The 27,339-nt window shown below is 36.8% G+C and overlaps 1 protein-coding gene across 4 annotated transcripts; it reads right to left on the bottom strand.

The window, feature by feature from the left end:
- Nucleotides 1–104: 104 nt before the first annotated feature.
- On the bottom strand, nucleotides 105–27,237 carry LOC117785469 (RNA-binding protein fusilli). 4 transcript variants are annotated; one of them, XM_034623507.1, is made up of 14 exons: nucleotides 26,024–26,205; nucleotides 25,427–25,648; nucleotides 22,214–22,544; nucleotides 15,336–15,680; nucleotides 13,083–13,359; nucleotides 12,923–13,012; nucleotides 12,802–12,856; nucleotides 11,111–11,221; nucleotides 10,633–10,903; nucleotides 10,255–10,575; nucleotides 10,015–10,161; nucleotides 7,596–7,872; nucleotides 2,227–2,492; nucleotides 105–1,494 (listed from the first exon to the last, which is right to left on the bottom strand). In XM_034623507.1, exons 3-14 carry the CDS (start codon nucleotides 22,340–22,342, stop codon nucleotides 1,084–1,086), a joined length of 2,700 nt encoding a protein of 899 aa, XP_034479398.1. In that variant the 5' UTR covers nucleotides 22,343–22,544; nucleotides 25,427–25,648; nucleotides 26,024–26,205; the 3' UTR covers nucleotides 105–1,083. The 4 variants fall into 4 exon arrangements, with proteins under 4 accessions (XP_034479398.1, XP_034479396.1, XP_034479397.1 ...); XM_034623505.1 differs by lacking the exons at nucleotides 105–1,494; nucleotides 2,227–2,492; nucleotides 25,427–25,648; nucleotides 26,024–26,205 and adding an exon at nucleotides 27,001–27,237 and having other exon boundaries at nucleotides 2,942–7,872; nucleotides 10,015–10,575; XM_034623506.1 differs by lacking the exons at nucleotides 105–1,494; nucleotides 2,227–2,492; nucleotides 25,427–25,648 and having other exon boundaries at nucleotides 2,942–7,872; nucleotides 10,015–10,575; nucleotides 26,024–26,218.
- Nucleotides 27,238–27,339: the final 102 nt, after the last annotated feature.

Here is a 27,339-nt window from a genome sequence, read left to right as displayed (position 1 = left end):
TAGAAATTTTTGGGTCTGTTAAGTCTAGTATATACTAATGTTGAATCTGAACAGGCATAAATTATAGTCAAGTTAGTCTGAAATTCAAATTAAAAACACTTGAATTTGGTTTTTTGTTTTTTATGTTTATTGATTTATTTAATAATTGCACATTTGGAAACAATCGATAATATCTTTTCAAATAATATAGCATAACAAGTAAAAACAGATCTTTAAATAGGCGATTCTTCTTGGCTTCACATGACGAGTACGTAAAATAACAAAAAGTTTGATGGCTTAGCCTAAACAAAACATGGAATAATAAACATCGTATATCGATAATATAACGCATATTCTATTAATTTTATTACAATTATTATTATAATTATTGACTAATTTGGCAATGCATTGTGGGTATAGGGAAAGAGGGGAAGAGGTGAGGACTAACTAATGTTAGTCAAGGCATTGACACAATAATTATATTCTGTTTTGATATTATAACATTTAAGTAACTTCGAGTAAAAATAGATAATTGCAATTATATAAATAATTTGACTATTGACTAGGGATAAATTTGTAGTTTCTTCTCTTTGCTAATTTGCTAATATGTATATTTGGAATAAAAAGTATGTGTGTGTGTGTGTGTTCTCTGTGTGTGAGAGTGTGTTTGTGTGTGTGTATGTGTATGCAGTTAATTAATAAAATAATTTAAAAATCGCAATGGAAAATCATTTAAATAAAAATTGCACTGGGCGTCTACTTAGCATTAAAGCGTTAAATATACCGTTGGCTTGCGCAGGGCTGGAGTGCTGTTGTTAGAGGGAGAGCGAGAGATTCCTTTGCTAAATTCGCCGACTCAATTCGCCGCGCACCAAATAAATGAAGGTGCGCGACTCGGCTAAGCAAGCCAGGGTATAAACTTATCTACAGCTGGTTCTAAACTAGACTACAAACAAGTTTCTTCGATTGGCAAGACTTTCGTTAAAATTAACAGTTTCTTTTTTTCTTTTTTTGTTGTTTATCTTATAGTTGATGCTTTTCTTGCATATACAGCTAGAGAGAGCGTGAGAGGGAGAGAGTAAGAGTGGAAGTGGCTTGGAGTATCTATGATATATAAAGCTCCACACAATTATTGCTAACAATGGGCGTGGCATTGGCAGCGCCAGTTTGACTGCCAGTTTTCAGCGCAGGCGTTGCACTTGCCGTGTGGTTTGTGTCCAGGCTAAGTAGCGTTTGTGATGCAGGTGGCATTCCCGACTGAGGCGCAGGCGCAGGCGCAGCTGCCACAGCTGCTGTTGGCGTAGACGCTGACGGTGCAGCATTCGGTTGTATTGCGGCTGTAACCGTTAGCTTGTTGTTGTTGTTGTTGTTGACGATGTTGCTGTTGTTGTTGTTGTTGTTAATGTTGTTGGTGTGCTTAGCTGGAACAAAGGGCACAGCGCTCTTAGTGGGCGTGAGTATCAAGCCGGCGTTGGGTGGCGACAGCGGCGAGGGGGGAAAGAAGTCCAAGGGATACTAGGAAACATAAATAAATACAGTCAAGGTCAAAATAATAATTACACTAGCCTCGCTTGTGCTTAATGCGTAATCTTTATACAAAAAAGTGAATCAATATCTCTAAAAAAAAACCGAAATTATAGTTCGGCTTGTAAAGAATTTAGAGATAAGAATTTGTTGGGGGTCTTAACTATTTATTTAAAGTTGAATTGAATTGAAAATTTTTTTCAAAATAAACTGTTTTATTGAATCTTAGAAAACACTTGACAAAAGTGTTTATGTTATGTGAGACCCCCAACTAAATCTTATCACTAAATTCGTAAATCGCACTCTATTTTGGGTTTTTTGTTTTAAAGGTAGCCCCCCGGACAATTACCAAAATATAAAGTACAAATAGTTTTTCTTTAATAATGGGAAGCACGATTTCGAATTTAGTCCAATCAGTTGTTGCTACAATTACAACTGGATTTATATTTTTGAACAAAAGTAATCATTATTTTTGTAGAGAAAATAAAACTCAAGAAACTCTTTTATGAGTTGCATTTTTTATAACTCAAAAATAATGATTATTTTTGAAGGTGTTCATTATATTGTAAGTAAACCCATAGCAATTTTGGAATTAGACTTCTATCAAGTTGTAAATGTATATAAACAGAATCCATCAAATGCTTCTCATTTTTAAAATAAGACTACAATTCCATTCTTTTTATATAAAATACTTGATATGGTTGTTGTTGTTTAGCTGCTTACCAAGGCCTGATGCTGATGTGAAGGTGAATGGGCGCCCGGTTGGCTGTAGTAGGTGGTGGGCGAAACGGGCGGACTAGGATACGGCCAGTAGACGAGCGGCGGCGGATAGAAAGCGGACGCATGGTGATGATGATGATGGTGGGCGTGCGTGTGGGCGTGGCCGTGATGAGCTCGCGGTGTTGCCAGCAGCGGTGTGTGAGGCGGCGGCGGAGGCGCCCCATAAGTGGGAAAGTGTGCACCAAAGTGAGCGCCTAGCACAGTGGCACCTAAAGGGGCATGGAAGAAAGGAAGAAATAAAAAGAAGACAGAGATTAAGATAAAAATGTGTGACCAGAGAAGATTAAGAAGTCAAATCAAACGGAATAATTAACACATTTGGACGTCAGTGTTGTGAGTATGGGAGAGAGGAGGGAAGGGGGTTAGTCTTAGAGAAGCTAACGGTAATTGCTGTTGTTCAAGCGACACAAATATAAAGAAGAAGAGACGCGGTTGCAAGCTGCAACTGACAGAGTTAAGATTAGTTTTAGATTAGTTGTTTGTTTGTTTGTTGTTAAGGTTAGTTAGTTATTCATTATAATCGTATTCAAAAACACTCACCGTTTAGACATTTGCAAAATATGGTAGAGGAGACATGTAGTATAAATATAATATTTCGTAAGATTTGATATAAGATGTAGTATATTTATATGGCATGTAATCAGTATATTTATTTTTTTATATATATTGTATATATGCATGTATATATTTACCACTTTACCCAGAGACCATGAATACATTTTTGCGCACAGTGTAAAACTTAAAACATGTTTTTCAATTTCCCATCTGTTTTAATCCAAGCACCAACCAGCCTTCAAGAGGATAACATATCATTTATTATTTTCATGGTATGTTTTTCGTATGCAAAACCAAAATCAAAGTATACAAAATGCCAAAAATAATACCAAAACAACACACACAGAGCTGAAGGGGGACCACTGACAAAAACAGGACGACGGCGAATGAGAATTTGTTATCGTTATCGTTATGGTAGACACAAAAAAAAATAGTTAGAGTTGCCACAACGCGTTACAAAAAAGCAGCAGAGCAGCTTAATCCTTTTTATGTTTGTTGTTGTTGTTGTTACGTACAAAAATGCGAGTGTTTGCTTGTGTCTTAAGAGAAAGAGAGAGAGAGAGTATAGCAGTATAGTGGGTATTACATAAGTATTACTGACTGACACGCCCACTTACTTAAACGACTTTACAGAGTTGCCATCACACGAGAAAGAGTGAAAGTAGGAGGGAAAGAGGGTAGTGAAAGGACACTTGAATTTTCAATCCAAAGAAATCAACCAATTTGTAGGCAACTCTCGTAACGCCGTCAAAAAACACCGCAACGGCCTCACAGACCAGATAGAAGATGCGCCTGAAAATACGTATAAAGCTAGACCCAAGCCCAAGACCCAAGTTACAAATATATCTCCAAGAGCAGAGACAAAGTGACTGATAAGAGAGAGAGAGAGAGAGAGAATAGGGAAGAAATGTATTGAGAGACATACAGGGAAAAAGGGAGGGATAAGGACCGTACTGATAGCAAAGATTTAATAAGTCTTTTTTTTTTAAATTAATTAAACATTAGTAAAGTGAACATTTTAAAGGAAAGAGTGAGGGGAAGTCAGAAAAAGACAGAGAAGTAGAGGGACGAGATTGCAAGATATATGAATGTATAGAGCGACATGTAAATATTTTATTGAAGTATAAAAAATTAATAAAAGTTTCCATTGAATATCAAAAAATGTTGTAAAAATTTGTTTGTGCGTTTAAAACTAATTAAGTTATTAATTAATTATTTTGTTGTTGTTTTTTTTTTTATGGCTGCATATGAGTTTCGGATGGAAGCCAAAAAGATATTATAAATGTGTATTGCATTTATGCTAAAAATAAAACCAATGGAAAACCACTCGATTCTTGTATATGCATTAAGAGTTAACTAACAATTAAACTAAATATTAAGCTATGAAAATCTTTCCCATGCTTTTAAGATACATTTATAAGGTATCTTGTCTTTTAAATTTTCATGGAAATGCCGTAAGCAGCGCAGAACTGTTTGTTAGACGCAGAAGTGGAGTTAGGATTGGTAAAAAGTATAGCTGCAAAACTATCGATAGTATAGGAATGCTTATATTATGTTTGAAATGTCCTTAGAAAACTTTCATACATAATTTAATTAAATCAATATCGATACTTTATCGATAGTATTTTCATGTATTGTAACTAATTGATATAATTTCGGACGGTATGATGTTAACTTCTCTGGGTCTCAGCGATAGTATTACAGCGCTAGTGAATGTGAAAGGGGTTCAGCTCTCTGCTCGAAATTGCTAACTGTATGATAATATCTACAGTCAGATCATGTGTAGTTAAGAACGAAAACAATGACAGACAAACGGTGTACATATATAGTAGTATATCTAGAGCATATACCCAAAATATCCATAACCATATCACGAACGTACAATGATAATAATAAGCAATTTGTGGAGTTCCCTTTTTGTATAACGATAAGATATAGTTATAATAATAATAATAATGATATTTAATAGGGCAGAGAGAGTAAGAAAGAGAGAGTGGGGGAGAGAGAGAGACAGAGAATTTTGACTATAAACTAAGAATTAGTGATGACAGAGAACACACAGTAAATAAATTCAATATTGATAAACGAATATCGAATAGTAGCTAGATTCCAATTTTTGCGACTAACACCAGTTACGCACACTTATAGATAGCAGATACAGATACGATATTACAATATTACGATATGTAAATATCCATAACGATCAATCAATTTCAAATGGAGTGTTAGAGCTGTCAGCTAGCAACAGCGAGCGTTACGATTTAAGCTAGTCCCAAAATGAGCAATATGTTGATAAATGTTTATAGTATTACATATTAAATAGAAAGATAACATAGATAAATGTCTAGCTAGATCGTAACACTCGTAACGCTGTGGCATGCCGCAACAAGAGAAGACATAGGAAAAGTTTTCTAATGCTTACGAGATATGTAAATTATTAACGCTGATGCCAACCAATTTTACAAGTTGTACGAACTTAGAACTACAATTTTCTCTTTTCTTTCCATTATTATTATTATCAATTATTATGATTAATATTATTATTATTATTATTATTATTACTAAATCTAAGTTGTCGCATTATAAAACAGTATTGGGTAGGTTGTTTTTTCGTGTCGAATCTGTTGCACATTTCAATTCACGCATAAGCCAACACCTGACGCCGTTCAGGCAGCGAGTGTGCGAGTGTGTGTGTGTGTGTGTGTGTGTGTGTATGCGTGTGTGCCTTTGCTTAAATATTAGTTTATAGATTGCACTTTCATGGGCGTGGCACACACACATAAACAGACATGATGAATAACTCCGCTCGCTGCTTGAAGAACGTTAGCCTCTGTTGTTGTTGCTGTTGTAATTGCGCTGACACACACACACACACACACACACACACACTCACCAACTACACCCACACACACACAAGCACATACACAGACATATAGCTTAATTAAGTAATCAAATTTGCCCAGAATTAGGCATTTTTTTAGTGAACAAAAGTGAAAGAAAAGATAATTTGTTTTGATTTTTTTAACATATTTGTTAGCTGCCCCTTTGTAGGTGTGTGTGTTTATGTGTATGTGTTGTGTCTGTGTTGGTATGTGCAAATTATGTATATGTGTGCAGAGTATAAGTAATGCTTAGACCATAGACAAAATGCTTAAAATTAATTTTCATTTACTTTTTAAAAGACTTAAAAAAACTACAAAAATTTTACTATAAGAAATGTACGATAAAAACGATTTTTAAGCGCTAACAAAATGTCTGGTATGTGTATGTGTTTGTGGGTGTGTGTGAGTGTGAGTGTCTGAGTTTGTATGGATTTGCCAAGATGAGCTATGGGTATATATAAGATATATATTTAGCCAGTCATCGTGCATTGCAAACATTGTCGCCTTGGAATGTGCTTGAAGCGTTGGAGTTTCTATCAATCATAAATGATTGATTGAGAAACTATTAATCCAATTTGATTGATAATTTATACATCAATCATGATTGATATTAGAATAATATGAGTTTTGAATGTGATAAAAGGGTTGAAATTGTATTTCTAGATGCCATGATTGCAAACATGATTGAAATATTAATCTGTCATGATTGATCAGTCAATCAATCATGATTGAGTCTCTAAATATTTAAGCTGTGGTACTAATTTGCAATGTTCTTGAAGTGTTAAAGTTTTCCAGATGCAAAACGAATGCCATCAATCAGTGAATTCCGATTGATTAATTAATATATATATATGTATATATAAAAATGCTGTTTGACATCTCAAAATATGAATTAATCATGTTAATAGATGTCTATGCAACTGTATGTTTCTTTGCCGACCGCTTGTTACATCAATCAATGATGATTGAGCTACTAAATGCCTGGATTATAGTAGGAGTAGACGTTGCTGGGTGCTCGGGTCAAAGCCCGTTTAGCAGCACTCGCCACAGCCGCTGCTCCAGCCGGATCCTGTTGGAAGGCGTTCTCATAGGATCGCTTCATCGAGTGCGATTGAAGGGCCAACCCGGCGTTGGCCGCACCACCGCCCGCAGCACCACCGGCTGAGGGTACGCCCCCAGCGGCGGCGGCGCTTGCAAATTGATATCCGCCGGCGGTGGCGGGCATGTAGCCGAGTTGAAAGGGTTGCAGGTAGGGACGCTGCATGAAGACAAACTGAGGCTGGGCGCCCATGGCAGAGGCAGCAGCGGCGGCAGCGCCCGGATGTTGCATGTACAACTGATGTTGCTGCAACATGGCGGCATTCGCATACATCTGATGTTGCTGCTGCTGCTCGGCGGCCACAGCAGCCGCCTGCTGACGAGCTATAAGACTCTGCTGGGCTATAAACTGAGCCTGTTGCGCCTGCGCCTGGGCGATCAGCGCAGGATTCGAGGCAACGGCGGCGGCGGCAGCAGCGGCCTGACTACCTGAGATATTAAAGGGATAACCGGCTGGAGCGGAAGGAGCCAGACTGCTGCTGGACAGGGAACCCAATGAGGAATGAGTGGACATGGTGGCTGTGGATGGGGCGGACATGAAGCTAGCTAAGCCACTGGGCGTACCAGTGTTAAGGGAGGCGTGGCCAGCGACTGGAGATGCTTGCAACGCATGATGAGCTGCTGCAGCGACGGCTGCGGCGGCAGCGGCATGTGTGTGTGCGTGCGCATGCGTGTGTGGGTGTGTGTGTGAGTGTGCGTGTGCGTGTGTGTGTGTGTGGGAGTGTGAACTAATTCCCTGTGCGCCGGTGGGTGGCGGCGGCGGTTGAGCTAACATACCCGGAGATAGCAGCGACTGCTGCTTGCCCACAGCAACAGCGGCGGCGGCGGCGGCAGCAGCGGCCAAATGAGCATGCCCAGGATGCTGGGGCGGTGCAACGGGTGAGGCAAGGCCGCCATTGAGCACTTGATTCATGTCATCCCCCGAGCACTGAAAGACCTCAATGTAGCGCAGCTTCTTGCCAAAGATCATGTATTGATTGTGCTTGCGCTGGGCACAAAGTCGAGCCGAATCCTCCGAGTCCATTTGGATGAAGGCCTCCCCGCTGGGCTGACCCTGAAATAAATGAGAAGAAAGGGCTTCGCAAGTGAGCAAGGAGTTGGGTGTTATCTTATACAAAATCAAAGAGAACAAAGAAGAAAATTTAAAGAAACCAAACTAAGAAAAGATTAAATGTCTCCTAGTTTGGTATTCTTTTTTATTATATTCCTTATTCCCGTATTACGTAGTTTCTGTTTTGTCATAATTTTTTTCTTTAAATCTTTAATATTAGTTTTATACTGGCAATAACACCGTAACCGGTATCGGAACCGTTACCCGAAACTAACCGTTTCATTTTTAATACCGGAACTGAAACCGTAACAGAAATAAATAACAGAGGCTTGAGTAACTTCGAACAGTCATAACTTTGTCAATACCCAACCAATTTTCAAGCGGAATGTCATTTTGATCATGGTTTGTCCTCTAAATTCACTCTGCATTCAAATTTTGTTCATTTAGAAAAATTAATTATTTTCGACCAAGATTCGATTTGGATGGTAAGGGTCCCCCCTTTTAAATTTAGAAAATTAAAAATTTTAAATCTCAAGCTTTCACTTTTAATCAACTCCTTATATCGTAATTAGTATAAATCAACACTTTAAACTTGATTCTGAGGCCTTTCATTTTTTTGTAAAAAATCATGAAGAATTGGATAAAAATTTTGACTTGTAAAGTGGCTAAGTCCGAAGTCTGACCAACTTCAAACTGTCATAACTTGATCAAAACTGAACCGATTTTCATGCGGAATGTCATTTTGATTATGATTTGGCTTCTAAATTCATTCTACATTTAAATTTTTAACATCTAAAAAATTTGAAATTTTTTCCGATTCTTAGCCATCTATCATCCAATTTTCCATACCTACCCCTTGACATTTTTTCGAAAACTTTGATCTCTCATAACTTTATCAAAACTTGACCGATTTTCAAGCGGAATATCATTTTGATCATGATTTGGCTTCTAAATTCATTCTACACTTAAATTTTTAACATCTAAAAAATTTGATATATTTTCGATTCTAAGCCATCCATAATCCAATTTTCCATACCTTGACATTTTTTCAAAATCTTTGATCCTTCATAACTGCATCAAAAATTAACCGATTTTCAAGCGGAATGTCATTTTGATCATGATTTGGCCTCTAAATTGATCCTGCATTTAAATTTTTATCATCTAAAAAATTTGATATATTTTCGATTCTAAGCCATCCATAATCCAATTTTCCATACCTACCCCTTGACATTTTTTCAAAATCTTTGATCCTTCATAACTGCATCAAAAATTAACCGATTTTCAAGCGGAATGTCATTTTGATCATGATTTGGCCTCTAAATTGATTCTGCATTTAAATTTTTATCATCTAAAAAATTTGATATTTTTTCGATTCTAAGCCATCTAACATCCAATTTTCCATACCTACATTTTTTCATTTTTTCGAAAACTTTAATCTCTCATAACTTTATTATAACTTGACCGATTTTCAAGTGGAATATCATTTTGATCATGATTTGGCTTCTAAATTCATTCTACACTTAAATTTTTAACATCTAAAAAATTTGAAATTTTTTCCGATTCTAAGCCATCTAACATCCAATTTTCCATACCTACATTTTTTCATTTTTTCGAAAACTTTAATCTCTCATAACTTTATTATAACTTGACCGATTTTCAAGTGGAATATCATTTTGATCATGATTTGGCTTCTAAATTCATTCTACACTTAAATTTTTAACATCTAAAAAATTTGAAATTTTTTCCGATTCTAAGCCATCTAACATCCAATTTTCCATACCTACCCCTTGACATTTTTTCGAAAACTTTGATCTCTCATAACTTTATTAAAACTTGACCGATTTTCAAGCGGAATATCATTTTGATCATGGTTTGGCATTTTAATTTATTCTGCATTCAAATTTTATTAAATTCGTTCATAAAATTTTGTTCCTATGGATCTAGAATCTAAACTTTAAAATGTTTCAAAATTTATTTGGTGTACCGTTACGTACCGGTACTGATGCCGAAACCGAAAGAAAAAAACAGAAATAGTTGTTTCGGAACGTACCAAAAGCGAAACCGTAACCCTTATTGGTTTCGGTTTGATTCTTAGGCTTTAAATTCAAGTAGGATTTGTATAGAGATGTGGGACTTGCGACAAACCTGAGCATTGATGACCATGTGAACGCCCTGGTAGATGATATGCTTGGCAAAGTCGTCCAGAAAGTGAAGAATATGCTCCACCATGGCCTCGTAGGGCAGACCGCGTAGTCGTATGCAGTTCTTGGTGGTGCCGGACGTGATGAGGTGCTGTGGGGCATGGGTAAGTGATGAGCACAGGTTAGCGTGGCTAGCACTGGCTGTCAGCGGGTTGAGGGCGTGACCACCGGAGGCGGGACCCACCTGCGGCAGCAACGGCAACTGCATGGTGGGCAACTGTGCTATCAGTGGCGGTTGGCTGTGGTTATTCGATTCATAGGTCTTCGGGTCCATCGAACGGTTCAACACCTGTTGCACCTCCGCCGTTGTCGATCGAAAGAGTTCAATGTACCGCTGTCCAATCGATTCCCGATGTCGTCCCAGCGCCTTTGGTGAATCGCATTCATTGGCAAACAGCACAAAGGCATCTCCGGTGGCGCGTCCATCCGGTTTCTTCACAAACAGAACACCCTCGTTGCCGTCCAGGACATGACAAGGCGACTCCCCAGTGGTGAAGAAGTCCAGCTGATAAATTATAGTATTAATTGAAGCACAAGAATTCAATAGGAACTCTCAACTTACCACTTGCTTGGCGGTGCAATCGTAGGGCAAACCACGCATCCTTATGATCACCTGGGCGCCCTTGGAGAGAAACGCTTGAGCCTCATTGGATGCACCGCCGGCTATGGCGAGGAAATCCTCGCCAGAAGCCCGATACACCTCAATGTAGCGTGAGCCAATGTGATGTTTGTGCCGTTTCAATGCCATGTCACGATGCTCCTGGGATACAAAGCGTATCAATGCCTCACCGTTGCGCCGACCCAGCGGCGACAGACACAAAGCAACGCCGCCTCTGCGAACAGATCGAGAGACAAAGAGAGAGAGAGAGAGAGAGAGAATGTGGAAGAGAGAAGAGAGAGGAGGAGAAACTCAACAAAATTCCATAATTCACATTCCATAATGCAACGTAATCTATCGATGACCCCAATGAACTGCCATCTTCCATCCGATAAGCGGAGGAGATTTCCCGTCTTATCAATGGGTTACGTCTCTCACTCACTTGGCTACGTTGAGGCCCCGAAAGAACTTGGCTATGTCCTGATCACTGCTCTGCCAGGGCAATCCACGGGCCCGCACAATGCAATTGCCGTCAACCTCGTCGTCAATTGAGCTGCAAGCAGAAACAAAAAATTACAGGGTATTAATGTGACAATTCAAGCGAAATATATGTATATTTTGGCGTTTTGAATTGCATTTGATTTTCGAGAAATGAAAAGGAGTAGAATCAAAGTGGATCGTCTAGAGATGAAAGCTTATTACACGGCACGACACGACACGATTTTTAAGAATGATCTTGTCTCATCTGTTCAGTCAGCAGGCATGTCAGGGGGTCATCTACAGTTCAAAATCTCTCAGATTTCTCATCTGAATCATGCTCTACTCTGGTTTTGTTATGCAACAGGCTGGAAGTGACACTTGTAGACACTTTGCTTAGTTGGTTTGCTGGCTTTTGTTGGATTGCTTCGAGTCACGTTTCGATTTTCAAGACCATAAACATTTTTCGCTGACTTTCCAAATAAACCCAAAGCAGACACGCACACATACACACACACTCTCACTCACATAAACATACAAAATACACGAATACTTTTAAATCTCATATTTGTTAGGTTCTGGTTGAGTTTACCTTTTACTTTAGGATCACTAATTGAAATATTTTAATAGTTTTTTTTCTTGGGTAGTAAATATTAAACAGTTGCTGCGGAGTTGAGTCGAGTCGAGTTCTGTATTAACCGAGTGTGACACACTTATTTGTATACGATTCAAGTTTGGCCGATAGCGATAACAATAGTCACATTCATAAAGCGACCCAGCGATCGCATTTGAAGCGTTTCCAATTTCCAATTCCCTTTCGATCTTCAAAGATGTGCGACCCGACTGCGAGTTCTTATCGCCTCCCAATCCAATCGTTGACTGACGACAACGAACGACGAACAACAAACAACAGACGACAACGATCGACGATCAACGCTTCCAGTCTCTCAGGTCTGAGCATATTTTTTACGACATTTTTGAGTGGATTTTGGGTTAAGGCACGCTCGAGAAATAGTGCAGACCTTGACAGAATTGGAGCATTGCAGTCTAAATAAACCGCTGAGTCTCGGACTGAGCGTATTCTCAGAGAGACAGAAAGAGAGAACTCAGACTTGAGCTGAAACTGAAACAATGAGACCAGGTACTTAAGAAAAGTCAGGAAATTGACTCTACATAGACTGCAAGTGTAAGGCAGCTCTCTCTATCAATACAATCTATATGATTTATACTCCATGAATAAATAATTAAAATTTGAAAATGTAACTGATTGATATAAGATTTATTTACAGGTATACCTTGCTAAACTCCACCTTTTAATTCTTCTTTATAAATAAAAGACTTTAGAACACAAACCGCTTCTCTTCTGCCACTCTCCACAATACTAAAGCTCTAAAGATCAATTTATAATTAAAGAAAAAGACTAAACAGAAAAAAATGTTTTAAAAATAAGTTTCAAAATAGATCAACTCGGTTTTCCTTCCACTCTTTATCATTTAAAATTCTAAAGTTGTGATCTTTTGTACAAAGATAACAAAGCCATAGAGAATCAGCCTAAAAAAATCAATTTTTTTCTGAATGTCTCTGCATCTATGCTATCATTTACATTATTTAAAAGAAAAAAAAAGAATACTTCATATCATAGCTGCTTGTACTTACCAAATGCCAGGTTCGAGTACCAGATTAACGAGCTCATTTGTATCAAATTTATGACCTATTAAACAATAAAAAAAACATCATTTGAAAATCAATCGATAAAACCTTTTTAGATTGGACTTACCCGCTTGGAGCAATGTTTGAATCACAGTGACCATATCGCGAGATTCGCGTATATAAAAGTCATTATCTTCTACCGAAGTTGCATTGAGCTCTATATAAAAGATATATTTTAAGTGTTATTAGAGTAGTGCGTGGGCAGAGGGGAATTCGGGGGGACGAACCTTTCAGCATTTCACCAATGGACTGCGGTAGGGGCAATGTTGGAGATTGCAACATTTTTTTGATGTCCTTTAAGGGGACAAGAGCACGTGACAGATCACCCGACTTGTAACGCTGAAATTCCTTGCGAAGATCGCTGAATTGATTGTAATAGGCAGGCAGCTCCACATCCTTGGCACAGGCCTCCCGATGCAGACACTGGCGCAACGGCAGCTGCCCATCGGTGATCAGCTTGATCTCTGTATCGATGAGCGATAGTGAGCGTAAATAAGCGTCAAACTGAAAACCAAAGATATTAGATATTAGACAAAAAATGTAAGACATTAAATACCAGATATAACAAAAAAAATATAGTATTAAAATATATCGTATTTATAATTAATAGTTACATTAATTAATTAATAGTTACATTGGGGGATTTTCTCAATGTACGAGTGCATAGTACAATTACCATCTTAACGGCCAAAGTTCAAAGGCTTATTAATTGATTTAGACTGACAAAAGACTTGCATGGAGATTAGAATTAAATTTGGATTAGTCTTCATGCAAATTAGCAACACCGTTTTCTAGGCTACAATAAAAGCATTAGTGCAATTGGTAATTTATTTAAACCCGTTTAGCATTTTTTTTACTGTGTCTTTTAGCAATTATTTTCAATTAAATGGCAAAAAAAAGCAAAAGCAACAACAAAGAGTTTGTTGATTTTTTTAGCACTGTCATCGTAAGTAAATATATAATGCCGCATTTTAGACTGAAGCTTAGACCCTTTGGGAGAGGCCCCAAAGGTTCCCACTTTTCAAGATTTCCCCAGGGGCAAATATTTGCGAGAGTAATACGAGATCTGGCCATCTATCTAATAGCCATTTATTAGCCATATTGACAAAACAGATTAGTATGCCAGCCAAGCAGAGCGCCCATTACGTCACTAGAGTGTTTACGGATCTGACGTTGCTACGAGTCTCGAATGAATTACCAAAGATGCACTTCTACAGATAATGATAATAAGATAATATGACATATAATTGGCATGGCGCATCGTGTAAACAGATAAACTCAATTAATGACTTGAGTTCAGAGTACAAAAAGTGATCTTAATGATCTTTGTTAAACATTTCTCGAGAACAGATTAGAGTTAGTTGATAGTACATAAAGTTATCAACTGAAGGTCATCGTCAGCATTGTCTCTACTCTTAATTCGAAAGCTGTAACACCTACTGCACCCAAGTTTAAGATATATCTTTCTCAATCCGATTATAATCTCTTGCATCTACTTGAAACTATACATAAGTATTTACTTGTATATTTCCGTAAAAACTCCCTGAGAGATATTGAGATAGATTGGGCGAGCGGAGGCTTGTCGAAATTCTCAAGTAGCGAGTTTGGCTCTTATCAGACCCAGATAAGATATGATAGGGCTACAACAACAGCTCTCCAATAAGTTATAACATGCAATTCTCAGTGACTTGACAAAATCAGACGTAATTGTGATCCAATAAAACATATGTGACGTTTATCTATAGTTCTAATAGATTCTATAACTTGATCAATTATTGTGATTGATAGCTCATGTCTTCTTCTTACTTAATTCACTATCTCTGAAATATTCTCAATTATCATTACTCTGTAATGAACGTAAAATAAAGTTAATATTGCATCATAAAACTTGAAAATATAAGCTCAACCAATTCTAGTTTTCAAAATATAATGCCTTAATTGTTTCTTTACTTTGTGAAAGTCAAAGAGTGTGCTAGGTTAAAATGACAATCTATTGTTTGCAATAAAATAAAAGGTAATGATGAATACAAAAAATATTTACCACTTGTCTACAGTTTTTTTTAAATCTAACTTCTATTTATTAATAAATTTGCAATACTTGATGAGTCGACATTTTGAGTTTATAAAAACTGATTTTTCTCTTATTGCTGCTTGATATAGATCAAATTTGATTGCTGTCAGGTCTTTGAGTTGTTTCATGTTATAGTATAATAAATATTCTTTTTATTTTGTTCCTCTATTTTACGACTGAGACTTGATCTGTTAGACCTTAGGGACGTAAGCTGCTCTCTCTTTTCTCACTCCACTCGACATATTTTAATACTATCCCCTCAATCACTGACTCTTCCTCTCCGTTTCTTATCTACATCGCTTTGCTGCTCTACCAAGCCAAAGTTATGTACTGAGACTCGTCTGGATTATCGCATGATCCAAATCTTATCTCACTCCCTTCACTTTTCCCTTCTTCCCCCTCTACATACCTCCTCGATAGCCTCGGTTAGGGGCTTGCCAGCAGCCTGCGCCTCGGCAATGGGAAGAATGAGTTCGTTGCTGTTCTCCAATGTGGTCAGACTGATGCCATTGCTGGGGCTGGAGCTGTTCCCGCTGATTGCCACATTTGTGATGCTATTCGTTGTATTATTTATTGTATTATTATTACTGTTGTTGTTACTATTAGAGCTATTGTCGCCAACATAGCCGATGGCCAAGGGAGGCGAACAGGCTGTGTTGTTGGTAACATTCGAGTTATCCGATGAGCTGGATATGGTGCGATCCTTGATGAAGTAGCCATCGGGGCGTACGAGTATTTGTTTGGTGCCAATGATCTGTAAGCAATAGAAATAGATAGAGTTAATAATTAATTTCATGTGTGAATTACATCAATTTGATTGTAGCTCCTCTACAAATTTCAACTTCTCCTATCTTAGTTTCTAACTGTGCTACCACATTACACCTCAGACACAATCACTTATCACACATTTCACACCATAAAACTAACATTTTTAGCTACAATCTGTAGTAATCACAATCTCAAGATAGCACCTGTACTACTTATTTGGTATAAAAGTTCAGTTGAAAAATGGGAAGCACGACGAATTTATACATATATGACGTGATTCACTTTATGCCCTCTGGAATTACAATCAAGGTGCAAGAGGAGCAAATACAAAACTGATTACCATATGCCATGACGCTCCACATTGAGGCCTATAGGCCTCTAGGTATCGCTTGCGTCAACGGATATGTGATCCGAATAGGAATTGGAATAGGGAATTGTGAATTGGAAATGGAAATGTGGGGAATTGAGCACAAAACTGCAGGTAGCACCGCTCTATGCAAATCTATTTTCATTGGAAGGGCGAGAAGAAAACTAAACATGTAGTAAACTGTATTCGGAATTTCGTATTACTGATTTCTGACTTCTGATGCCATATGATTTACATAGCTTTTGAATATATTGACAATGGATACGGTAAGGCATGGATACGACTAATACTTATAAGCAAGCTACATTTACCCGATACTCTTTCAATACCTGAAAGCTTTATAAAATATTTATGAGAAGCGAAATGTTAAATTCAACAAAAAAGAAAGAAAACGAAAATGTATCCCCACTCTTTCGGAGGTTTCTGGGGTTAAACCGTGTGCTAATTATGCGCAACGACCCATAATAGATCAGGGAGAGCTACAGAAAGAGGGACAGTCAGAGAAAGAGAGAGAGAGAGAGAAGGAAAAACTTAAAAAAAAAACATTTGCGTTCACATTTGTGGAAAAATTTAGATCAAACAACACGTATTAACCCATTGAAAACCAGTCTATTAGTCTGATACTAGACTAATTGACAATTAGAGAGCCCCCGTTTCTAGATCAATGAAAACATGCCAGAGTTAAAGCCAGTTCTCAGTTCTCAGTTCTCAACTCTCAGTTCGCGTAGCTTGGAGGAAAAGCTAAATGTATTTTTTATTGAATTTCAATTGAAAATGCATTGGTTAATATTTAGTATTTGGTTTAGTTGCATTTAGTTGGTTAAATTAAGCTTAAGATTTGGATTTAGACCAGGCTTTAACAGCACCCGACATACAATCTACCAGCATTCCCCTCCCCTGATGAATGTTAATTAACTTTAATTGTTGCCAAGAGAGTCATAACTAGCCTGTAATTAACATGCCAATAATTGTGGCTGTATAAGTTTGTATGTGTGTGTACAAGTGTGTGTTGTCTGTCAAGCAATATTGCTTTTGCAAGAAATCTATAACACTTGGCTTGTTATCTCAACTGATCGAGTCAGAGAGTGAGCGAGTGTGGAATCTACATTTTGGTTGCATGAGAGGAAGTCTTGCCACGGAAGGAAACTTTTAACAGATTTTTGTATTTTTCGAAAGCCAACGAAATTGTCCAAAAAGAGTTCAACAAACTTCAACAACAGTTTAAGCGATTTTAACTAATTGATATACAACCACAAAGACTTCAATGGTTGTTAACGAAACATTCGCAGTTGCATTTGAGTTTAAGATATTGATGAGAAAAATGTCGTTTTCCATTTCATTTTTTTTAAAGAAATAAATAGTTTTTATTAAAACATTATAACTCTTTACAAGTACACGCTTTTTAAAAAAAATATGTAAGAGAAACGAAAAATTTCATAAAAACATACAAAATTATATTAAAGGTAAGAATAAACTTTGATTAAATATAATCAAAGTGATTTTACGTTTATTTTTCCCCAATCAACAAACAGAAAATATGCCCTAAGCAAATAGTACATTTCACCCGATTGTCGTATAGTATATATAGTTTAGCGATAAGAAAGTCACTGCCTGATTTATCGCAAGTGTACAAATTTGAATTCTAATCAAGAATTTTAGTGTGCCAAAATAGTGAGCTATGATGTGAATTGCGCTCCATTTGGCAGGTTAATTGCAAGCAACAATATCTGAAAATTATATTACAAATCAAAATAGTCATGTCAATGCCACAGAAACGAAACCCAATTATAATTTATCCATACTTTTGGGCATTGCCATGCGTCAGCTAACCACTGACAGCTCTTTTCCAATCCAATAAATACCAGGTATACTCGTAATCGTATATTCGCTAGCTGCAGCTTTTTGAAAGTTTTTTTTATTTTAGTTTGTTTTAGTTTATTGTTTGAGTACATAATTCTAAATACTTTATAGCTATTTCATAAGCTATTAAAACTAAAGCGCTGTTGCCAGTAGAGAGTCATTTGCCGTTGCGGCTCAATGCCTTTAGTTTAGTTTAATAAATACCCTATAGATATTAAATGAGCCTTAAAGAGGTATATGCACAACATGAGATAAGATACATATTCGAAAACCTTTCATTTTCAGGTGTTGCATTTATTTATTTTATTTACTTGTGACTGCTTGGTTTAAAAAAATTGTTTATTTTAAATTTTTAAATTGTTACCAAAAGTTAAATTTGAAGCTTATAAAATTGGATTAGCTTACTATTCTGAATATTTCTTAAAGTTTGGCTAATAATTACGAAAGGTATTTAAGGTCTTTGGGTTTACAGAGTATTTCATATGCATGTCTTGTCAAAATTAAGCGATTTTTAGTGGGTTTTGCCAGGAATTGCAACAGATCACCCACTGCACTTTATGAACCACAAATCAAAAAGATGACACCAGGTGGGCGGTCAGTCAACAAATGAGACTAAACCACAACAATATATATTTATTATGCAATTATCGTACATTAACCTAGACAAATAATAAGGAAGTCTACTATTTACCAATGGTGTATATTTTAGACTAGAAAGAAAGTTTTCGGTCTGTTTCTAAGAGGAAGAAACTTTCTTCTTGTGCATCTCAAACAATATATTGATTTATGTTCATAAATTTCAAGACAAATTTGCATAGATTTTGCAAAGCTAAAACTAATATTCATTTTATAAATAGATATTGCAAATGTTCACGAGTCCGCGTTGCCACAAAATTATCAATTTCGAAAGCTGACCCACTCGAACTGTCGACATAGTGGAAAGGTCCAAACATTTTAATTAAATCTAATGAACTCTGAACCAGACGGGAACTCACCACGTTAGATTACCATACTAACGGGTCAGGCTAAACCCAAGCATAGCAAACTGTTTGAGAAAGTCAAACTAAGTTTGGTTTAGTGGCTACTGCCAGTAAGAAAATTAATCATAAATTGACCAAAAAGCGTGAAATAATAATGGCTTAAAACCCGACTCCCTACTGGGCTGTGCTGCATATAATCGCGACTATTCAATGCCAGTGTGGCCCTGTCATTAAAAAGCACTTAATGTCATTCACTTTGACAGTAAAGATGCACTCACAAAAATATTGCGTGTTAGAAAAGTCATAAACTCCGATACTGATACAGAGATGGAGATAGAGATAGACAAAAAGACTGTAGACTGGAGACAACAGACTACAGACTAAAGACTGTAGATTGTACAATTAGCTTTAGGCAATGTCAACCCCCACAGACTTAAAGGCAGACAAACATCAAAATAAATGCCTCTAAATACTGTATCTATATAATGCCAAAGCTATTTTCTTCTTCCAACCCGATGCTTATATAGTCGAATATAGACACGCAGCTCCAACTGTAGGGAGTGCAGGGGATAGAGGGAAATAGCAGCTACGTAACATCAGGCAGGCAACAACTTTGTGTACTGCTGTCAAGTATTTTGCAAATAATATTGCGTATGCTATTGAAATTATTGACCAGACAATATGAGACGAAGCCAAAGACTAAAATTGTTTTGCATGCAAATAAAACTCAACTGAAAATCAATGAAAAATCAGTGGGAAAAATATTATGAAAATGGCAAAGTTTAAAACTGGCAAAAAAAAAGTCAGGAGATGATTATGAAATTTGTGGTTTACAAATGATTATTGATAATTCCTTATTCTTCAACTAAAAGATCTTAAAAATGATTAAAATGAAAAAGTTTAAAGATCTACATTAGTTTGAAGCCTTTAACTTAACGGACCCAGAAATACTTTTTTTTTGTACAGTAAGCTTTAATTTTGGACAAAAATTATTATATTATTTTAAAAAATTTAATTAAAATAATCTTCTTCTTGGTTATATCTGAAAATTGAAAGATTTTAGTTGAAATTTTACAACAATTTTTTACTTACTGGAAGCCCACTTTTGACTGAAATTCTTAAAAAAAAAAAAAAACTGCACAATTATCAATCATATAATCAAACAAAAGATTTTAACTTTTACTTGAAAACTATTGCTTTTAGAAAAGTCAATACACGTGTTGGATTTAAATGTCGTATTTCAAGTCTATATACGTTATTTGTGGGCATTTCGTAATAACATATACATAGGTCTGACGACGTCTAAGTCATTTTCAAACAATTAGTGTCAATCGCTTGGCAAACGCAAAATATGCAAATACCGAGTATGGATAGTACTTATTTATATAGTGGACGGATAAGGTGTACGCCCTTCCTTTCACCCTGTCATTGCATCTCTCTCCGTCTCTGTCTCTCAAGTTGAGAGTCTCAACCCACTCGAAGAACAATAAATGTCCAGATCGACAAATGGTATAAAGCGGCAATACAAGTTAATACCCTGTAATCATTGATAACAAGGTAATATTAAATCAGTTTGGTACTAAGAGCTTGCTGTTAAGTTTTCGTCAAGTTTTCATTTTTTTAAGGCCATCTAATATTTTGACGCATAGAAAATAATGTCAAATTTGAAAATATCTCTCAGATAAAATGAAACTAGACTATGAATAAAGGGTTTATTTTCTTCCCTTGACGCGTTTTGACAAACTTCAAATTATCATAACTTTGTCAAATCTTAAGCGATTTCCTTCCGGAATATCAAATTTATCATTATTTGGCCTCTATTTTTATTCTGCATGGAAAATAAAAAACTCAATTTTTCTTCTTTCACTGTCCATTTTTTCCTCACTTTCGATCACAGTCCATTTTCTTCCCTTGACGCGTTTTGACAAACTTCAAATTATCATAACTTTGTCAAATCTTAAGCGATTTCCTTCCGGAATATCAAATTAATCATTATTTGGCCTCTATTTTTATTCTGCATCGAAAATAAAAAACTCAATTTTTCTTCTTTCACTGTCCATTTTTCCTCACTTTCGATCACAGTCCATTTTCTTCCTTGACGAGTTTTGACAAACTTCAAATTATCATAACTTTGTCAAATCTTAAGCGATTTCCTTCCGGAATATCAAATTAATCATTATTTGGCCTCTATTTTATTCTGCATCGAAAATAAAACTCAATTTTCTTCTTTCACTGTCCATTTTTTCCTCACTTTCGATCACAGTCCATTTTCTTCCCTTGACGCGTTTTGACAAACTTCAAATTATCATAACTTTGTCAAATCTTAACTGATTTCCTGAATATAAATTTTATCATTATTTGGCCTCTATTTTATTCTGCATCGAAAATAAAACTCAATTTTCTTCTTTCACTGTCCATTTTTCCTCACTTTCGATCACAGTTAATTTTCTTCCCTTGACGCGTTTTGACAAACTTCAAATTATCATAACTTTGTCAAATCTTAAGCGATTTCCCTCCGGAATATCAAATTTATCATTATTTGGCTTTTATTTTTATTCTGCATCGAAAATAAGAAACTCAATTTTTCTTCTTTCACTGTCCATTTTTTCCTCACTTTCGATCACAGTCCATTTTCTTCCCTTGACGCGTTTTGACAAACTTCAAATTATCATAACTTTGTCAAATCTTAAGCGATTTCCTTCCGGAATATCAAATTTATCATTATTTGGCCTCTATTTTTATTCTGCATCGAAAATAAAAAACTCAATTTTTCTTCTTTCACTGTCCATTTTTTCCTCACTTTCGATCACAGTCCATTTTCTTCCCTTGACGCGTTTTGACAAACTTCAAATTATCATAACTTTGTCAAATCTTAAGCGATTTCCTTCCAGAACATCAATTTTATCATAGCAATTCAATTTTTTCATTCACTGTCCATTTTTACCATACTTGAAAAAAAATTGATTTGGGAAAACTCTTTGTTATTTGAAAAAGCTAGCTTTGTATTCAGTTATTTTAGCACGCAAAATTAAAAGGGTATCTTTAAGAGATTTGCTCTACGAAAAAGCCTATTAAGCACTTGATATTTTTCAGCGAATCAAATCTAAGCAATTGTTGATGTTTGAGTTGTTGTTGTTGTTGTACCATAATCGACGAGCACAGTTGAAAGTGCAGTTGTTGTTATCGCTCAGCACTCATTAATTAAGCGCGTTCGTTGAACAAAATGGCGTCGATTAAGTAGGCGGCGCTTACAAATATTCCCTTTCGCTAGCTATGATATGGTAATTGTAACAGTGTAATTGTAAAACTCACCTGTCCCGTGGTTACCTCCAACAGAACATAGACGAGCAATATGATTTCCTTTTCATCAGAGCCGAGTCCGGGTCCATTCTGGCCACAGGTGGCAATGTAGAGGGAGACAACGTGCTCGGGAACCTGCATGATGTCTTTTTATGTATATATCTTTTGATCTGGAACTACCGTTAGATTTTTCTATCTAAAATTCGTAAATGTCGACGTTTTGATTTATATTTGCTTTTAATCACCGCTGGGTTGTTGATGTTAGTGCAGTCACGATGATGTTCATTTGGTTAGAAACACATTGCAACAATGCATTCTATTATTGTTATGCCATTGATAATACCTGTAAAACAAAGAGTAAGAGCGTTAAATGGGGTTAAAAAGTGAATGGATAGATGGATGGATGGTGAATTGTATAATATTTGAACCTTGTATCACCTAAAATTCAACGCAATTTTAAAACTCATTAAAAATGCATTCAAGAAAATGTCAAGCAATGCGAATTGGCAACAGCGCAAATGTTTGAGTTGCCAATTGGAAATTTTATTTCTATTTGAATGACGTTGCCAATTTGTAATGCAACGTTGCCAATTTTCTGTTTGAGCGACATTTAACTAACTAAACAAGACTCTAAAATGCCTTAAAGCATGCCCAAAGAGGTCAAATTGAAATTATTAACCTACACGACGATTTAAAATTTAATTTAACACCCATTCTACCTCAACCCCTTAAAGGCCCCTCAGACAAATGGACAAAGTCAAGCAAATAGCGAATGTGGAAGTGACAACAACGACAACGACGAAAATTAAAGTGCAATTTTATGAGCATTTTTAATGTGAAAAGTTTTACTTTTAATGAAAACAGCAAACATAAACACACTCAGACACAGAAGCAGAAACAGAGACACACTTATACACACACACAGCATCAAACTCTGCCCGACTGACTGAATGACTGACAAAGGCAGCCAAAGGTCGCCGGCGCGCATGGGTTAATCGGGGTGCACAGGCGCACAGCAACCAGACTATTGTCGCAATCGTTCGCTTTATGATGCCTTTTTGTTGTAATTAAAATTTAAAATAATGCAAGACCAACAACAAAAGTCCAAGCTTGTGTAATTAATACAAGTCAAAAACATTTTTTTAACAGTTTTGCGACAGTTTCTCAAGTCTGTAAATTTTTTTTTCTTTTTTTTTTAATTTTTTTTTTTTTTTGAGTTTTTGCTTTTGTGATTTTGTTTTATGCATGTTTCTTCGTATTTTTAGCTGTCTACACTTGGTTAATAACTCATATTGTTTAACTTAAACTCTTTTTTTGTGTGCTGCATATTTCCGCAGTAGAAATAGCCAAAGTTTTTTGTAGTATCATCCCATCCATCTATGTGGTAATGTTACGACGAATAATGAGTTTGCTCTTCAGACAGACTATTGCAATTTATGTAGTTCGCGTTCCCTCCCCTCTTCTTATTCCACTCTTCTTATGCCGTTACACGCTGTGTGTGTGTGTGAATATTCAAGTTCCCAGAGCGTAAGAACTCTATTGCCATTCGAAATATTAACTGAACATTATCATCACAAAACTTAATCTTTGAAGCTATAAATACGGAAATAAGTTTTCCAGCTTTTAAATGTTATTAGGAAATGATAAAGGTTGAGTGTTAAGAGGTGGCAATCAAATGGATATGCAAGTAACTCAAAGTAATGCCCGTCTCTAAAATATATTTCTAAGCTAATCTTAATGTGAATTGTCGGTATATAGTGGAAATATGTTGACAATTAACATTTCTGTGTTAAGTTAGACAGTTATTAACAATTGTCGGCTATGTTTGAAAGTAGACTTTGAGTATTGCTTTTATAATAAACTCGCTGTTTACAGCTGATGAGTTATTGAATGTTCTTTAGATAGCACTCGAAACTTATTGTTAATTTATGATTTTAAAATTGTTCATAACTCATAGTATTTTTACACTAAGGAAGCTATCAGTATCTAGTAGATACTATCTACTATATTTCGTTACTTGTATGAACTGTACTTAAAGTTGGCCATTAGCCGTTATACTTAAGAGCTGCGTATCATAAATTTGAATGAATTTCCCTTTCATTTCACACTTTAAAACTCACTGAAGCTTAACCACGGCCCCAAGGCCTAGGTCTAACTGAAAAGTACTAAAAAAAAAAGATATTACAAAGTTTTCACTGAATTTCAAATGGGGAAAAACTTGATTCGTGTTGACAAAAATGCAATAAATCTTATTTTCAGTTGAAATTTCTCATTAATGAATAACGGCATACGATACGCTGTGGCATCTTTGGGTTAATTAGAACGGGCCTCAAAGCAGACACTCCAAAATGGAAGAAAAAAAAGCTTCATTAAAGAAACAACAGAAACTGAACAACGGTGACGTTACGGTTTATTTTTGTTAGAGACAATGAAACCCAAATTATAACTTCTACTAAGAGTAGTATAAATTAGTGAGAGCTGCAGCAACAATGAGACGAGCCAGAAATGTAATTAATAAGTTGGTAAACCAGTAAGAAATATCTGTATTTCATTTCTTCGCTTTGGCCTGTTTCAATAAATGGAATGCATTGCGCAAGCGTTCGTTCGCATTGTTCCAGCGACTGGAAATCAAATTCGTATTGGAATTGGATTTGAAATTAGTGTCGTGTGCCGTTACTTTTTGTTGTTTGTTGTTTGTTGTTTTTGCCAACAGGAAACTTATGATTGCCTCAAATAGCAGGCGATAGAAATGCCAATTGCCAAATGTTGCTATCTCTCTCTCTCTCTCTCACACGGCTGAGAGTAACAAGTGCAGCAGCAATTGTTGTGGTTATTGTTGTTGTGATTCTGTTTGCAAAACCCGCTGTCAAAAGTTAGCATAAAAAGCACAAGAGCCAAAACAGACATATGGACATACGACAACAACAAAAACAAGTATCTCAAAGCGCAGCAGCAGTTAACTTTGAGAGCTTTGTAGCGTCGGAGTTGACGTCGACGTCGACGTCGAAGTTGACGTCGCTGTTGCTGCTGTTGCTGATGGTTCGCTCTTTTTTCTTGTTTCTTGTCTTGTCTGTGTAACTGTAAATATGTTTTCACTTTGTTATGTTTGCTCATCTGCTTTTAACTTGGTCCGTCTTGGAAATGGCTGTTCATTCATTCGTTCATTCACACTGAAGACATACATACACATATATGTCACTTTTAACCAATTCAATTACAACTTACAGCAACAGTAACGCCAACGCTCAAAGCTTTTTTCACAGTTATTCAGATTCCTCTGCAACAGGTTGTTGTTGTTGTTTTGTTCCTTCTTCTTTTTTCTATACAGTTTCTTTCGTTTGATCTTAACACGTTGTACACATTGCACTTTATTGTTGTGGATATTATTGTTGTTGTCGCTGTTGCTGTCGCTGCTTTTCACAATTTCTTTTTATTGCACTTTCTTTTCTGATTGTTTAACAATTTTACTGCTTACACATTTGTACATAATAAATATATATGTACATATATATGTAGTATATAAATGAGCTAGTATGTACTTGTGCTTCTTTTGCTAGTCACACTGACTAGTCAGTTAGTAGTTACGTTCAGTTACGTTTGTGTGCGTTGCCCGTTTGCCTTTCCACGACGCGTCGACGCGATCTTAATACCAACACGTACAAACGGACAGCGACGCCGACGTCAGCGTCAACGTCGGCGCATACATGCAAACAAAAAACAAGTCACTTTATCGCCTTCTTTGCTGCCGTTGCTGCTGCTTCTTCTACTACCAACCGCCACTTTGTGTGTCTGTGTCTCTTTTTTATTATTATTATTTCTTACTGTTGTTGTTTTCTTTCTAGTTTTGGACTAAAAGGTGTGCGTGTCTATTTGTATGTGTGTGTGAGTGTGTATTAAGTTTTTTTTCTGCTGATTTTGCGACGGCCGCGTGCGTCTTCCTCCAGGTTAAAACAGCAACTGATCGACGTTGTGGGCTACAGGTAGCCACGAAGGTAAGTGAGCTGCGCTTGCTTGCCCCTGTAAGTGTGTGGGTATGTGTCTGTGCACATGTATGTAGGCAGTGCTCGAGACAGAGAGAGAGAGAGCGCGAGAAGAGAGTGAGAGCAAAGAGTTCGGTGCTCGCGACTCACGGCTCAGGTGTATAGGCCACTTAACTGCTGTTGATGCCTATGCCAAACAAGATTCCAGCACGCAAAGGCACAACAGCAACAACAACTACAAACAGACAACAATAATAATAATAATAGTACTAATACATGGCCAGTTTTGTATGCTTGCCAATTGGCCATTGCTGCAGCTGGTTGGCAACGCGGTGCCCCTTTGTGTATGCTGCACTGTGCAAAACATCACAGGAGTGAAAGAATGAATGAGTGAATGAATGACTGTAGAAATGAAAACTTGAGCTGAGTTGAGCAACAACAACAACAATTTAATGACCCGAAAGTAAATCCAAACACACACACACATACACCGAGAGCAGCGTCGTAGTCAAAAGGGGGGCGCCCACCACACTAATTGCAGTTTTCCCACGCTGCGCATACAACGACACAAGACAGATACGCTCACTGAGCCATGACTCGCTCACTTGCTCTCTCACGCTCTCTTGTGTTCACACTCACGCTCTCTCTTGAAGTTACATACCTGAGCAAGCCGCTCGCGCAGCCCCCGCGTCGACACACCTGTACAATCGTTGTGTGTGATTGTGTGTGTGTGCATATGTGTGTGCGTATGTGTTGCTGATTCTGTCTATTCTGCTTCTTCTTCATCTTGCTTAATTACCAACAGAACTGCCTACGTACCTGTTTGCATTTTTCGAGCGGTTTATATCCAATTCCAGGTGAGCCATATTTTTATTTGAATACGTTAATCGATAGCATTAAGACACTGCATGACATTTGATAATAACAAGCCAAACAATTATCAAATCTATAGCTTATCGATGTTTATTTAACGTTTATACAGCAGGAATTCTCTCCACTCCCTCTGGCAGCAACAAGCGACGGGAACTAACTAACAAATGCGGAATGTAAACGCGTTATGGTCGAAACCCAAATGAGAGTTTTGTGTACAGAGAGAGAGAGAGAGAGAGCGAGAGAGATCGAGAGAGCAGCATGTGTTTGTGTGTGTGCCTATTTGTA

Source organism: Drosophila innubila, assembly GCF_004354385.1.
Source record: "Drosophila innubila isolate TH190305 chromosome 2R unlocalized genomic scaffold, UK_Dinn_1.0 1_C_2R, whole genome shotgun sequence".
In the NCBI taxonomy this organism is placed as follows: domain Eukaryota; kingdom Metazoa; phylum Arthropoda; class Insecta; order Diptera; family Drosophilidae; genus Drosophila; species Drosophila innubila.
The sequence above is the reverse complement of the archived record's forward strand: the minus strand, read 5'-3'. Positions and strand labels throughout refer to the sequence as shown.

Bases quoted from the DNA above. Each gene is read 5' to 3' on its own strand.
- LOC117785469 (XM_034623505.1), bottom strand. From the start codon at position 22,342: ATGCAGGTTCCCGAGCACGTTGTCTCCCTCTACATTGCCACCTGTGGC. The intron at 10,904-11,110 runs GTGAGTGAGAGA...ATCTGTTCGCAG, and splicing joins CGGGGCCTCAACGTAGCCAA to AGGCGGCGTTGCTTTGTGTC. The intron at 10,576-10,632 runs GTAAGTTGAGAG...ATAATTTATCAG, and splicing joins ATTGCACCGCCAAGCAAGTG to CTGGACTTCTTCACCACTGG.